This window comes from Protopterus annectens, chromosome 10.part0 (genome assembly GCF_019279795.1).
Source record: "Protopterus annectens isolate FY-2018-M chromosome 10.part0, PAN1.0, whole genome shotgun sequence".
Lineage (NCBI taxonomy): Eukaryota > Metazoa > Chordata > Ceratodontiformes > Protopteridae > Protopterus > Protopterus annectens.
In genome coordinates, this window is record NC_056744.1 from 952,363,718 (window position 1) to 952,378,649 (window position 14,932).

The 14,932-nt window shown below is 39.9% G+C and overlaps 1 protein-coding gene across 7 annotated transcripts in view; it reads right to left on the bottom strand.

The window, feature by feature from the left end:
* Nucleotides 1-14,932, bottom strand: part of COL11A1 (collagen type XI alpha 1 chain) — a 625,054-nt gene that overhangs the window by 264,920 nt on the left and 345,202 nt on the right. For all 7 annotated transcript variants that reach the window (XM_044085726.1, XM_044085723.1, XM_044085729.1 and 4 more), the window contains 2 exons: nt 644-697; nt 519-563 (listed from right to left, as the gene is read on the bottom strand). In XM_044085726.1, coding sequence (XP_043941661.1) covers nt 519-563; nt 644-697 — 99 coding nt within the window. The remainder of the gene's footprint in view (nt 1-518; nt 564-643; nt 698-14,932) is intronic.

Genomic DNA, 14,932 nt, shown 5'->3' on the forward strand with positions numbered 1-14,932 from the left:
GCAGTATAAGATCAAGTACAAGGACAAACCTGCATTATTCTGCATTTAGAAAAAATCAGTAGCTGTAACAGGCAAATTATGTGAGGCTGCATATATATACACATAACCTGCATATATATATATATATATATATATATATATATATATATATATATATACACACATACCTAATTGCCTTCATGCTTCTACTAGCAAGAAAATATGTGATATGATGGTCTGTTTCTTAACTGTTTCAAGAATCTATATCTGATTAACAAAAAAGGCAGCAATTCATCACCTCGAGGGAGGATGTGCAGACATCATACTGAAGGAATCCCCATCCAGAGCCAACCTGTGGAACCACTGTGCTGCTCTGGATGGATTCTAAAAGAAAAGTATTCAAGCATCTTTATCTAAATGTATTCACAGAATGGCTGCTCTCTTTGCTCATTGTCAGATATAAATTATACTTATCAGAAAGTTCAAAGCAAATGAGCAAAAATATATCTTACTCAGGTTAGCAGAGAAAGATTACTTACTTTTTCACCTTTGGATCCCTTAAGACCACGGACTCCATCTGCACCCTGAAATTTTGAAATAATATATTATTCTTCTTGTTTCATTTTGAAATATGCATTGTGAACTAAATGACTATACTACCTACCTTGACACCTCGAGGCCCGGGATAACCGATGGGACCTTGAGGACCAGAAGGCCCCTGAAAGACAGAAGAGACAATTAGTACCATTAGACAACCAAGGGATTTCCAGATTTGTTTATTCCCTAGTCAGTGTTCAATAATGTTACTAGCATGAAGGTAATAAAAACACAGAATATTTCTGAAGATTTGCATCCAGGTTCACATACCCATTGATAACTGCTTCATAGGCACAGCAGTTATTTTCAGCATTTATCATATAAATATCATTTAAAGAATCAATGAATCAAGAGAAATGTATGACTTTAACAGCTAGCAAAATGACTAAAAGAGATCTTAAGAATACTGGAAACAATGAGCAAACACCCAACAACACTATCATGTTATCTCAGTATACTCCATTTAAACTACAATCCTTAAAAAGATTTATTATTCCATATGACGTTAAAACCACGATTCATAAATTTGTTGCATTGTTATAAAAGCCTTTCATCTCACTCATGTCCTTGACACTTTTCTAACACTAGTGCAGTCACACCTGATGGTGGTAATGTCTTCTCCGGCAGCCCATGCATCATGTTGGCAAAGATAGTCCCCTACACACAGACACACACACACACACACACACACACACACACACACACACACACACACACAAGAGCACACATGTGCACCCTTATCCAATTATCCAATCTCTTGATTCATGACCTAACCACTGTAATGCAACCATCCAGTTCTTTATAGTCTCAGAAAGACTCACCCAATCACTCACACCCATGCACCAACACACATACTAACATATGCACACACACGCACATACACACGTGTGTGCGTGTGTGTGTGTGTGTGTGTGTGTGTGTGTGTGTGTGTGAGTGTGCGTGTATTCAAACTTTTGATTCCCTTCCTAACCACCTTAATGTGACCACCCAGGCTCACAAACAGCCACACACACAAGCACATGCACAGACACACACACACACACACACACACACACACACACACACACACACACACACACACACACACACACACACACACACACACACACACACACACACACACACACACACACACACACACACACACACACACACAAGCTCCCAGATACATACACACACTAACACCCTCCCATCCTCACTTTTTCACTGAACTTACTTGCACCATAATTTCTTCCATTACAGTGAATCTGCAACCTCTGTCGTTTGATGAGGTTCATATTTTCTTTCAACGAGTATTTTTATGCTAAAAAAGCACTTGCATGCATCTCATACTTGCAGGTCACAGCATCCAGACTGTAGCATTAGCATGCAGCTAAACCAGTGGGACCACCCTTTGCACTGAGGCTTCTACCAGCAGGCAATCTTCATACTTGCAGGTTACAGCACCCAGACTGTAGCATTACCATGCAGCTCAACCACTGGGACCACTCTTTGCACTGAGGCTTCTACCAGCAGGTAATCTTCATACTTGCAGGTCACAGCACACAGACTGTAGCATTAGCATGCAGCTAAACCAGTGGGACCACCCTTTGCACTGAGGCTTCTACCAGCAGGCAATCTCATTGTCAGGGCTATTTATAAATAGTAAAGGCTTACCAGGAGTGCAGAAGTGGGAAAATGGTCTTGCTAAGGCTTCTGCTTGCAGTAAGCCCTTCTGAATCCCATTGTACATTTATTTATTTGACTTTGTTTACTGAGGTAGAGTGATAAACTCTATGCAATTTCAGTCTCATCCCAGGAAAATATACAGTAAGCGTTAACAATGATTACAAGATAATAACAATATAATCCCATTATACAGTAAGCAAACAATAAGAGACAAAATGATTATACAATAATAATAACACAATCACATTGTACTGAATGAAAACACATAATGAGTAAAACAATATATACAGTGTAAAGAATCAATATTTTGAAAGAATGCAGAAAAATTGCAAGTGTAGGGATAACAAAGTATTTCAAATGATTAGATCAGTGTAGAGGAGATTTTTAAAATTACAAAAAGTATGTAATATGTAACACCACTAGTTATACTGGCTATGAACTGTTACATGCTGACTATTACATATTTGAAGCAGGCACTACATATCATGTTGAATTTCAAATCATAGAGATTGCTTCCTCTTGACAGATGCACAACTGTACTGTCTCTACCCTTTGTGAGGTACACCTAGTTATAGGGAGCAAACAGAAGCACCAAAAGGCTGGAATGAAAAACATCCTGTAAGAGCAGTTAGTCTGCTAGCCAGTCAAAAGTGTGACACTCCTCGCTGACCTTTGCATGCACGCCTAAATGGCAAGTGTCTCTCTCCTCCCAGTAACTTTGCCTCTTTTCTCAAACCCAAACAGCCAATGATTATATACAAATCCATCATCCTGCCTCACTGCTTCCTTTCCCCACAGTGAGCAGGAGACCCTCTAACATTTGTGTATCCCCAAGGAAATCAGAGTTCAGTTCTCCACTTCTGCTGTCAACATTCTGTGTGTGTCACTCAGATTATCAGTACTCACTACAGCATACCCTTCTGGTCCCAGATTCTTTTCAGAGCTTGGTGTTCCAGCCTCCAATGATTTGTGTCCCTTGCTTACTTATCCTGTAATCTTTGGATAGCGATCAACGTTACAATGTTACTGTCTTCATTCTGTTCCTATTAGTTGTTAGCATCTGCAACATCTTGCATACTAGTGAGCCGTCACCTGGGCCATTCCCCCCATCTACCCATACCTCATGGCAGTGAAAAGTGCTCACTGTCTACACTCTCTCTACCATGTCAATGACTGATCACAATACACTGTCAATATTCTTATATATCTTAGTGGTGAACTCAGAATAACAGTACACCACCCCACAGAAAGCACACTTGATCCCAACCATATTAAATTAAGTATTAGCCTTAGATACACTGTTGTGCAACATGCTTTGCCGCAATCATTTCCTTCAAAAATCGTTTGCCAATTAATTTCATAAATTCTTGTCCAACTCATTTACTGTAACCTAACATTAATACTATTGTGAATGCTAACCTAAAGTCTTCTGTTTGGTATTTAAGGAATGAAAACTTCATGTTAGAATAATTCTCTCTATGCATTCATTTTGTAGCACACATTTAACATGCTGATATAGCCATGTAATTGTTCATCATAAAGGTATCATTTTTATCACCGCTGTATTTTTTTTCCTAACCTTTAGGTGATATATTTACAGCAGCAAACGCTGTAAAACATATTTGCTAGCCTTTGCTCCTGCATTACTTACTGTGTGCCCAAAGTATTTTTTATACTGATTATACTACAGATGTAATAATGCCTAATTATTACATAAATAAATAAACAAGCAAGCAATTAAATGTTTACAATGCTATGCCAAAGAAAAAAACAAATACAAATACAGCTACCACATCTGAGGGTACAGCATTTAAAATTTAAAGATGGCATGCTGTAAAGACACAGAAACAATTTAATGCTGCTTGATCAGCTTTTATAGGACATCTAGCTATATGACTCCATTTTCTAACATAGTTATACAGACATTTTTAAAAGTTTCTGAATTGCAATGTTTGCTTCCTTTAAAGCAATGCAGAATATATCTACATTTGTAAATTACTTAAAGCAGAATAATATGCTTTATGCAGTCACAGTATGACAAAATTATTATAATAATGTTATTGGACAGAGGATACAGGCTAGTACTCAGAAAGCTTTTTTTCCACCCATGCTATATTGTCCAACTCATAATAATTCAGCTGTTCAAAATATGTCATATAATCTTTGTTTCAAGACCACTGCTTCGTTCCATCTCACAAACTCATTATCGTATGCAAAGCCTCTCCTTTTCATGTATTCATTAAGGCATTTTTCAAAATCTGTTGTCCCATGTCCAAGCTGTCCCTTGATGTTCAGAGTTTATTTGTACAACACCCGATGTATACTACATATTGCGTTATATTATCCTTTCGTGTGTTCTGTCAAGACCTGCCCTTTTCTGCTCCTCCATATTCCTCCCTATCCATGCAGCATATCGACACTAAAATATTCATTGTGTCGATGTGCCTTTCTCCTACACTAAGGGAAAAAGAATAATAACAAATATGCCAGCAGGTTGAAGAGTGTACAACTGCTCTAGGATTACAATCCAGGCATGAGTTTACTACACTTTCGCATCAAGCCTACTATTCAATGCATACTTTTCACAACCTCATACATATGCCCTGTGGGCTATTTGTGTAAGAAAGGGGAAGAGACTGCATAAGTTAAACAGATGATTAAGCAGCTTAATATTTTTTTTCTATTGGAAATGGCATTCATTTTTCCTACTGAAACCTCCAGGTTTACAAGACTGTTGCCAGATCGATTCCATATCATGAGCAGCCCATTACAGAGTAATGGAGGCATGTTTTGCAGCCCAGTCAAAACATCCTGCTTTTCCATAAATAGTATGTTTTATAAAAAAAAGCATTACTCACTAAATGGCACAAAAACTGCTTTATATGTGTGCCTCGAGCAAAGACTTGTATTCTATTGCTGCTCCAGTGGTGTGGAGGAATAAAGCCCTGACTACCACCCAGGTGACGCAGGTTCTCTTAACAGCTAAGGTGGATGCCAAAACAATACAGAGGGATGGGCATGCCTATCCCAGGAGGAGAGGGTAGTTATAAGTTTGTCTCTTTGTGACAATCTTTGGAGTGGTGTGGGATTGCCAGTAATAGAATGCATGGTCCAAAGAGGAGGAAGGGTTGGACCTGGCTGAGCTGTCATTGAGGCAGGACAATGCACTGCAATGTCCTGATTGGACACCCTTCCCCCAGACTTAACCACATCTCCACAACAGAGAGGGAATGCATAGGATATACAAAGAACCCCCCCCCCATTAGGATCCATGAATATCTGAGTAAATCCAAGGGAGGTAGGAGATTAGCTGATAGTCCTGGTGTGATGTGGGGCACTGGGGTGCTGGGCTAGTGGAATGATGTCAGGGAACCAAAAAAACACACACACGTTTACATTCTATTCTTCATGGAAAACATAGTTACATGAATGCACTTGACCTAACTGTAGATGCCAGGGTAGTAGGATCACTGCAGCAATGTGGTATCTTATCCATAGGAATCTGCTGCTGGTAGTTACCCATCTGCCTTTCCTATTTGACTTCTACAGTTTTATGGACATCCTCAGAGTACAGCCAAACTTATTCCCATAGTCTAGGTTTTAGCTCAACAAACACAGTTAAAAGAAAGAGCAGCCCCTGCCATTTTGTAGTTCTTTTTCAGTTGGGAGTGTATTTGGAAGATTCCCCCGCTAGGTACAGCAATGCCCCTGGTTGTCAGTCTGTAATGCTTAGGCAGTAAACCCCTCAAGGATATAAGGAAAATATTCATCTAATTTCATGAGGTCTTTGCAGTAATAGACCTTGGAGTCTAAAGAAAGAGTGAGGTGAAAAAAACAGCAATATCCTCACATATGGACTTCTTTCTTTTTCATCTTTAACTTATTTTTGTTTGTTATTTTGTTGAGTCCTTCTTCTCCAAAAAAAAAAAAAAAATAGGTCAATGAAGAGCAGAAAGCAATATAACTGGCAAAACATAATAGCACTATTTACATGTTTGCTTGTAGACTGGCATGCCCTGTTTATCTGGCAAAAATTAAGCAAAGAACTGGTCAGATTTGCTTTGCTTCTTTCATCTTGCTATGTATCATCTGTGCTGCCCACATATATCAAAAAGCTGCACTAGTCTTTATACCCTCTTTTGGAGGCTACATGACTTGACAGACTACCAATTCAAGTACAACAATAAACGTAAAGCAAGGATTATTTTTAAATCTTCTATGAAACCCTGTATAAAGTCCTTTAGAGATGAAAGCGCAGTTAAAAAATTCTCCTAGTTCTGCTGCTAGCAACCAAAACCGAGCAAAAAAAAAAAAAATGATTATCCCCAAAAGAATGGGTATAACTGAGCTAGGTTTAGTTTTTCCAGCACAAAACTAAGCTCCCGTGGGGCAGAACTATTCTGCTAGAGCCTTGAGGTGTAGGAATCCTTTTAGTGCACTTAGGCTTAGGGGCTCTACAGAGGAGATATATTTGTACTGCAGTTGCAGACAAGTACATTTTGAAAGAGGTATAGGAAAAGCCATATTGAAGGATTTCTGCTAGATGCTGCAAATATTCCATCTTTGTAGCTCCCATGAATAAATTAACCCTAGAACTATGCCATAGTAACAACTTCCACCATTTAGCCCCAAACTGGTGAGACAAACAGGTAATGGAGTGCCTCAGATCTTATATTTTATGTAAGAATTTACTTTTATAAGTCTTGTAGCTTCCTGTATAATATGTAGCACCTCCTCTGAGAAGTGATCCTTAATGGATATCAGGCTGAAATCATGGCGGATGCTACTGCGAGGGTGTTCTGGTTTGTGTACATTTATTGTCCCTTCTTTCTGGATCAGGAGGGTGTAGGTTTCGGGTAGATGGACATTCTTTGGTAGGAGTAGCTGGAAGAGTAGCTATAAAAGTGAGTGAGGCTTCTTACCTTATACAATACCTTGAGGGACAGAGGAATGAATGTCCAGACATAAACAGAAAACCCCTCTCCAAAGAATACACTACCCATTTATTTTGCATGGGTATTGGAAAATAGTTTTATCAGGTGTTAGATATTCTCTGATGTGGACAAGACTATCAGAAGAGATAACCATTTCTCCATAACAATTTGGAAGATTTTAGCATCTAGCCTCTGTCTGCGGGTCTTGGATTTGGGCATGAAAAATTAGTCTGCTATTGTAGTGAAGTATGATGCATGAGGCCCTAAGCTGGAGGCCTAGTGAATAAGTTATATTTTAGGCTGTCACTGCCAGCTTTCACAGATGGTAAGAATTAGTATCACCTTGCTTTTTTACCATGTGTTTTCTGTAAGTATTTTCACCAGACTCTTGAAAACTCTTAGTGCTAGATTAAGGGCCATTGTTTCTTTCAGGCTGGTTTGCCTTTTATCATGAAGGAACTTCATGTGTCCTGTACCTTGAAGTGACCAGTATGGGCATTCCAGTCCACATCTAAGGCATCTGTGGTCAGACTTCCATTACTTTAAGGGATTACAAAGAGCATCATTGTAGTTGGTTAAGAGAGGCTGAGACCATTAAGTTCTATCCTGATGGGTACTGGGGTTCGTGATGTGCACTGGGGTTCCTGATGGGCTCTGGGGTTCCTGATGCGTACTGGGGTAGCAGCATGTATGGTAATGACAGTGATGCTCCCATGTGCTTTACAAATACCACAGAAAAGCTTGTGGAAACAACACTGTCACATGAACTCTGGCTAGGACACCCTTAGGATGGAGGCTGACATGTAGCCTAGGGGTTTCAAAAATATCCAGGTTTACACAGTTGTCCTTGGAGACATCATGCATGAAAAGGACTGTCCCCTTTTGAAGAGACTTGTCCTCTGATAAGAATAACTTGGTTTGACTAGTAAGGTTCCTAAGACCTTCTTTCTTTCTTTGAATTAACCTGGTCTTGGGTAGTGTCAGGGAGAGCCCTATCTTGGGCTTGGGTAGGGTCAGGGAGAGCTCTAGACTGATGAGACAAATGAATAAAGGAGTGCATCAGATCTTTATTTCCACAAATGAAGCTGCTTGCACCAAGCAATTAACCAGATATAGATAAATATGGATGCCCTGGAGACTGAGGTGGGAAAGATTGGTGCTAAGCATGCCATAAATACTATCGAGGTAGTAGACAGGGCAGGGGGCAGATAATTTCACTGAATATTGTTTCCTGCACATGGCTTGTGTGAGTGGAGATATGCAGCTAGGGATCTTTCAGGCAAAGTAATGAAAAGAGCCTGCAGTCAACGGATGGACAGCAGCACTTGCAGGCTTAGCTTTCTGAAGATGGTTACATTCAGAAATGTGTTCAGCTGGGATAAATCTCCTGGATAAAGGCATCCCTTTCTCTTTCTCATTTTGGCTTCCCTGGGAAGCTCTATCTATGGTTCACACATTGCAGTCATTATTTGCTCTGCAAGCTCTTCTTGGTCTGGCAGAAGGAATGCATCCCCTGAAAAGGAGGAAATGATTTGAACTCCCTTTGAGCTTAAGGAAGTAACTGAGTTATCCATTTGTCAGATGTTAGGCTAAACCAATTTGCTTTGAAGTAGGAAAGCCTCCCTTTGAGGATATGGAGGCTGAAGAAACAAAAAAAGCAATGGAAAGGACTACTTGAAGTATACTCAGTGTCATCCACTGGCTTCTCATAGGATCAAGGATCATAGTATCATAGGATAATAGGAGGTTACTAGGCTAATGGCCCCAGGGCCCTTACAAGCCTAGCCAATTTCAACCCATGTTCCCAAGGGTGCCTGGTTCAAGCAGACACTAAAATCAGCAGCTATTACCCCACCTGTCCAGAAGGGAAACAGATGGAACCCCCAGGGTGAATTTCCAGTTATCCATCCGATCATCCAAATTGTGCTTAAATAGGGCCAATGATGAGCTTTATGTAACATGAAAAGGAAACTTGTTCCAAAGGTGGGGTAACCTCTGTGAGACAAATCTGTCTCTTGAGCAAGTTCTGTTGATGCCACGTTCCAGGTTAAGATCCTTTCAGCGAGTGACCTGTGTGCAATTTGACTTGAGAATGTGTATCATTTCCATCAAAGCTAGGTCAGAGATTGCCCTATATGCAAGACACAGGTCTCCTCTGAGCAGTCTGTATGACACAGTGTAAAGCGACAATGATTTCAGTCTGTCTGTATAAGACAGATCTTGAAGACCCAGAATTTTCTTTGTATGGAACCTTTGTGGTCTCTCCAACTGCTGCAGGTGTTTGGAAAGGAACATACCAAAGGGAGTGCTGTACTCTATTATTGGCCTGATGAGAAAAGAGTACGGGGGGGGGGGGTTATAACCTCTTCTTTTCTGGGGGCAATGCCCTTACTTATGAGACGAGCAATATAAAATGCCCTTCTTACCACTCTGGAGACACTGTAATCAAAGTTAAGGTTGCTGTTAACCTGTATGCCCAGATCACTCACCACTGAATGTGTGCTTAGGGAATTGCTATTGATGTGGTATTTTCAGGAACATCATCCTTACCAAAGAAGATGATAATGCATTTTTTGCATTAAGTTTAATACCATTACTTTGGCATCAGTCATTAATCTGCCTAAGACATTCTTGCAAAATGTTGACATCACTAGGGGTTTCAATGATCGCTCCCAGTTTGCAGTCATCAGCAAACTTTGTCAGCAACAGTCCTTTAGTTTTAGCCTGTATTTCAGTTAAGTAGATTCTAAACAGTAGGGTTCCCAGAACCGATCCCTATTGAACACCACTGGTTACAGGTCTGCTGGAGAAGGTGGAGTCTTCTATTTTGAACATATGAGTTCTATCAGTGAGCCACTTTGCAACCCACCTGACAATATAAATGTTGATACCCAGCTGGGTGAGTATCAATGATGCCTGAGTGGGAGATTATGCCAAAGGCTTTGGCTAAGTCTAGGTAGGTCATATGCACAGATTTGCCTTCATCTAGGGCTTTGTTGACTGTCTCAAAGAAGTCCACTAAGTTTAACATGCATGAACTCCCCTTGACAAAGCCAAACTTGGTGAGGTCGAGCATCTGGAAATTTCCTATATCTTTGTTAATAAGGTCCATGATGATTCATTCCATGGCCTTGCAAATAAGGTCATCAGACTAATGGGTCTATAGTTCCCGGGTCCCATGAATGCAACCCTTTTGTGCAAAGGGATGACAGTAGCTGTTTTCCATTCCACTGGGATAAAGCCAGTGCTTAAGCTGTGATTGAAAAGTGTGTTCAATGGTGATGCTAATTCCTGTTTTAACCCATGTAGAACACAGCCCAGGATGTTTTCTGATCCTACAGAGGCTGTGATTTTGGCCTTGGAGAGGGCATTTAAGACCTGCTCCTTTGAGATACTAGGCGGGGGACAGGTATTTGGGATGCTTTGGGGTAAATGTGGCAGGGACAGGGAAGTAAAGTTTTCTCTGAACCTGCCAGCCAGCGGGTTTGCTATAAACCCAGGTTCTATGTATGTAGTACCATTAACTATGAGTTTATCGTAAATCAGGGCCTTACCTTTAAGGTTACAGATGTAACTAAAGAACGCCTTGTGGTTATCTTTAGTTAGGGAAGCTAATTTGGATTCATAGTTAGCTTTGCAGGACTTCAGTAGGAGTTTTATTTGCTTGTTTAAGTTGAAGAGGGAGTGTTTCCAGTTTTTAGACCTTTACTTCCTGCTGTTGTTAGACAGCAATTTCTTTCTCCTATTGTATAGCCAATTAATGGCAGTTGTCCAACAGGCAGGTTTGTTTTTCCTTAAAGATCTTGCTTTGGTTCTATCAGGTACAGCAGAGTCAATACAATTGTACAGGTGCTTGTATAAAGCATTGGTGTATAACTCAGCATAGGTATCTGTTCCATCAGTGGGGGGAGGGGCTATGAAGCTATTTATACCATCACATAAGAGGTTGTAATTGGACCTGGAGAAGTTTGTTCTCTAGTTATTGTAGTTATTGATAAGGGGGGTCTTGTGTTACAGTTACTTCTAGCGAGACTGATTTGTGGTCAGATCTCACCAGGGATGGCCACACACTGGGGGTGGTGCAGCAGTCTTCCATGTTGGTGAGCACCAGGTACAGGATGTTTGAGCCCCTTGTGGGTGTGTCAATCAGCTGGTCCAGGGCATTGGAGTTAACGTATAATTTACCCAGTCTATGGATGGGTAATTAAAGTCACCCCAAATCAGGGTGTTTGGTTGCATCTTGAGTGAATCAAGTTGATCCAAGTAGGCTGAGTGGATGTCCTTATTCATGGAGGGGGTCCTATAGCTGGCAGTGACCTGAAGGGGGGTCTTACCTACAGACAATTGCACCTGAAGTAATTAAAGGGAATCATGCTGTTTAACTAATCTAGAGGTGTATTTATCTTTAATGAATATTGATACACCACCTCCTTTAGTTCTCACACATCGGTTTGTAGTCTGAATGTGTGGAAGGAAATGTAACCTTGTAAAGATGGGGTGCTCTCCACAGCCTTAAACTAGGTCTCAGTGACTGCACAAATGTCGGCATCTTCCAGGGTGAGGACTGCTTCCATTGAGTGCACTTTCCGGTTTAGACTCTTAATGTTCTCATAACAAAGTAGACTTGCTTCCACTCCAGCTGCCTTATTGCCTGCCTCTGCCTTTGCCACCTATTCAGGCTTAATTTTTCACAAAGGCCCTCTTTTATTTGAACTGGCTGACATTTAACTGTTTTCTGTAAAGAGGCCAATGTTTTGTAGGACAATTCTTAATATACCTTGGGATAGGTGGGTGCAAACTATTTGACTGACTCAGTGGTCTTCATCTTCTCTTCTAATTTCTTAAGAATTTCTTTGAATGGAAGAGCATACAACAAGTACTTTCCCAGATGGACATACAAGAGATGCACCTTAACAATATCTGGCAACAGGTGCAGCCAACCATACATATCCTACTGAAAGGCCACTCACACTCAGTGGCATGCTTCCATAAACTACACACCATCTGGGTTAGCTGTGAAATTCTGTTCCTCAGGACCTCATCGGGGATCAATCCTGATGTGGGGAGGGGTTGACATAATGGCTAAGGTCTTTACCTCAGCACTACAAAATTCATGGCTTAATTCTGACCTCTTGTTATTAACTAGGTTTATAATATTTTGCACAATGATAGCCTAGTATTTACCTATGAATTTAATTATGTGGGTTTGGTAATTTAGAAGCTAAAACATTATGGTAGAAAAGAAATGAGCCTGTTCCCTAATCTTTACAATATTCTGTCCTCCTTATCATTGGACAGTGTGTTCTGGGATAGAGACAATTTGAGTCCCATAGCGGCATCAGGAATACTATTGGTAGATCAGATGCTGAGTTTTATACAAATAGTTAGAGTATCTCACACTCTGCAACACCTATACAGCTACTTGAGAAGTGAAGCTTGTGAGTTATGTTGAGTACGCTACCTAAAAGATGTCTTCAATGGCCTGAAATAGTGGACTGGACCACTACAGGCCTCTGTTGTTCTGCACTTAAGACATCTGCTTATTTGACTTAAACACCTCTTTTTAAGCCTCACTGAAAATAATTCCTGAAAAGACAAAGAATTTCTTAAAAGGAACTATCTTCTAGAGGGGAGCCCCATGATACAATTTCAGTATCATTGGTATAGTCACCCAAAACTCTGCATCAAATATATCATAATCCCTTTGCCTATTTCAGACTCTCAGGAATCTTAGGGAGAACACAGACACATATTCCTTGTCTATAGTCAAAGCACTAGGAAAACAGACATAGAAAAAGGGTGCATGGATGTTTTTTCTTGTGGGAACAGGTTTTCCAGAAACCCATATGTAGGCATTCAGAAACCTGTCTCACTAAAACATTCAGAATAACCAGGTGTGATAAACTTTCAGATGGTAACTCAAAAGTTCTTGAAAGACAGATATCTGTTACAGTAGCCTGGAAACTAATATCCAATCAGGAGGTCATGTTCTTTTCCCCAGAAGCCTGATCAGACATATTGGTTGAAATCCCATTGTCTCCCTCCAAATCAGTTAGCACAGGACAGGATGCAGTCAAAGTAGGCCTTGACATGATGGAGTAAAGAGCACAGTGTCAAACTCACTGCAACTTTGTCTGGTACCCTATGCAGTGTGCTGCCGTTCGTTGAAAGGGTACTACTCTCAACTGAAAGTTAAGTAGCAAAAAAAAAGAAATAAAAGATCTTTGAATGAAAACAGTAGCAATGCTTTAAGTAATGATGGGAGTAGAGAGGCTACTACAGGCTTTCACTTCCTGCCTAATGGTCCTTCTACTATTAGTTTCATTAGCTAATCCATTTCTGGTGTTCTGCCTATCAAAATGCTGGGACTCAGAATACTGAATCTCAAAAAGCCAGAAAAAAAGACTGAAAATATAAAAGAGTGAATACCTAATGCTACTCCTCTCTTTTTAAATTGTTTTTTGCACCCCCTGCACCCCCAGAACACACACACACACACACATATATATATATATATATATATATATATATATATATATATATATATATATACACATATACACACCGACTATGAGGCTGCCATATTCCAGAGAAAAGGTAATATTCCAAGAAATGACAGTCTCAGTTTTGGTATGCATAATTCTGAATTTTTCATCATCAAGTTCCACATTACTGGACTCTGCATTCTGAACCTGACATTTTAAACAGTTAACTTTTGGTAGCACCTTCCCTTGTTAGGAGTTGTTTTTTGTGAGTATCTCTATATGATTCTACCCGAGGAGGTGTAGATTTCCCTAATGATAATGCCACTAGAGTTTTACATTAAAAAAAAAAGCCCATCAATTCTGTGCCTACTGAAGGAGTGCTTTCCTATTAAAATAGTTTAGTGCTTGTAGATTGAGACTCTGTTGTTCTCCTTAGACAAAATGAGCTATTTAATTTTGCAATACAACAAGGACCTTGCTTGCCCAGTAAAATGGATTTTACGTTGAAAGATAAACTCTCATTAACTTGTAAGTTGTAGTCTTTGTTAGGACATGTAAAAGGATAAGACAGAATCATATTCAGTTGGAAAATGTGAATACCTTGTAAAGTTATATGTGTTATGTGTCAGTCTTTGACAAGCATCCTATAGCATGAACTAGCTCTATAATCTTGCAGCTTTTTCCTATTAGCAAATCATTACAACAGTATGGGGAGCATTCTGCTACTGTTCTGCTAAGGTACATATGAGAACAAAACCTTTTACACCCCACAGGGTACCACCATGCTCATTGATAATCCATTATTTGCTCTATCTTCCCATCAATAATTATACATTCATTACAGCCATTACAGCTGTACAGGGGAGCAATCATCTACTATTATTCATGTGAATGGCTGTCCCACTTCATGCAAACAAGCATGAATCTCTGCCTTGGCCTTGCTTCTCTTAAACGAATCTTTAACTTTTGTACACCATCTGTTTTTCTTCATTATCTTCTGTGATACCCACAGATGTTATGGGTGAGGAGTGCCTGCATTCCTAAAAGCCTCACAATACTCCAGTAGTTGATATTGCTCCAAAACACTGCATGGCATTTCAGGTGCTGTCTTGCCATGTATCTGTACTGGAAACAATCTTTACAACAATCAAAACTCCAAAGTAATTGTATCTTATGCATGACTACCCTACTTAAAGTCATTAATAATGACCCATTATAATTTCTGTTAATAAGATTATATGTTGAGTAAAAAAAAAATGCATGACAACT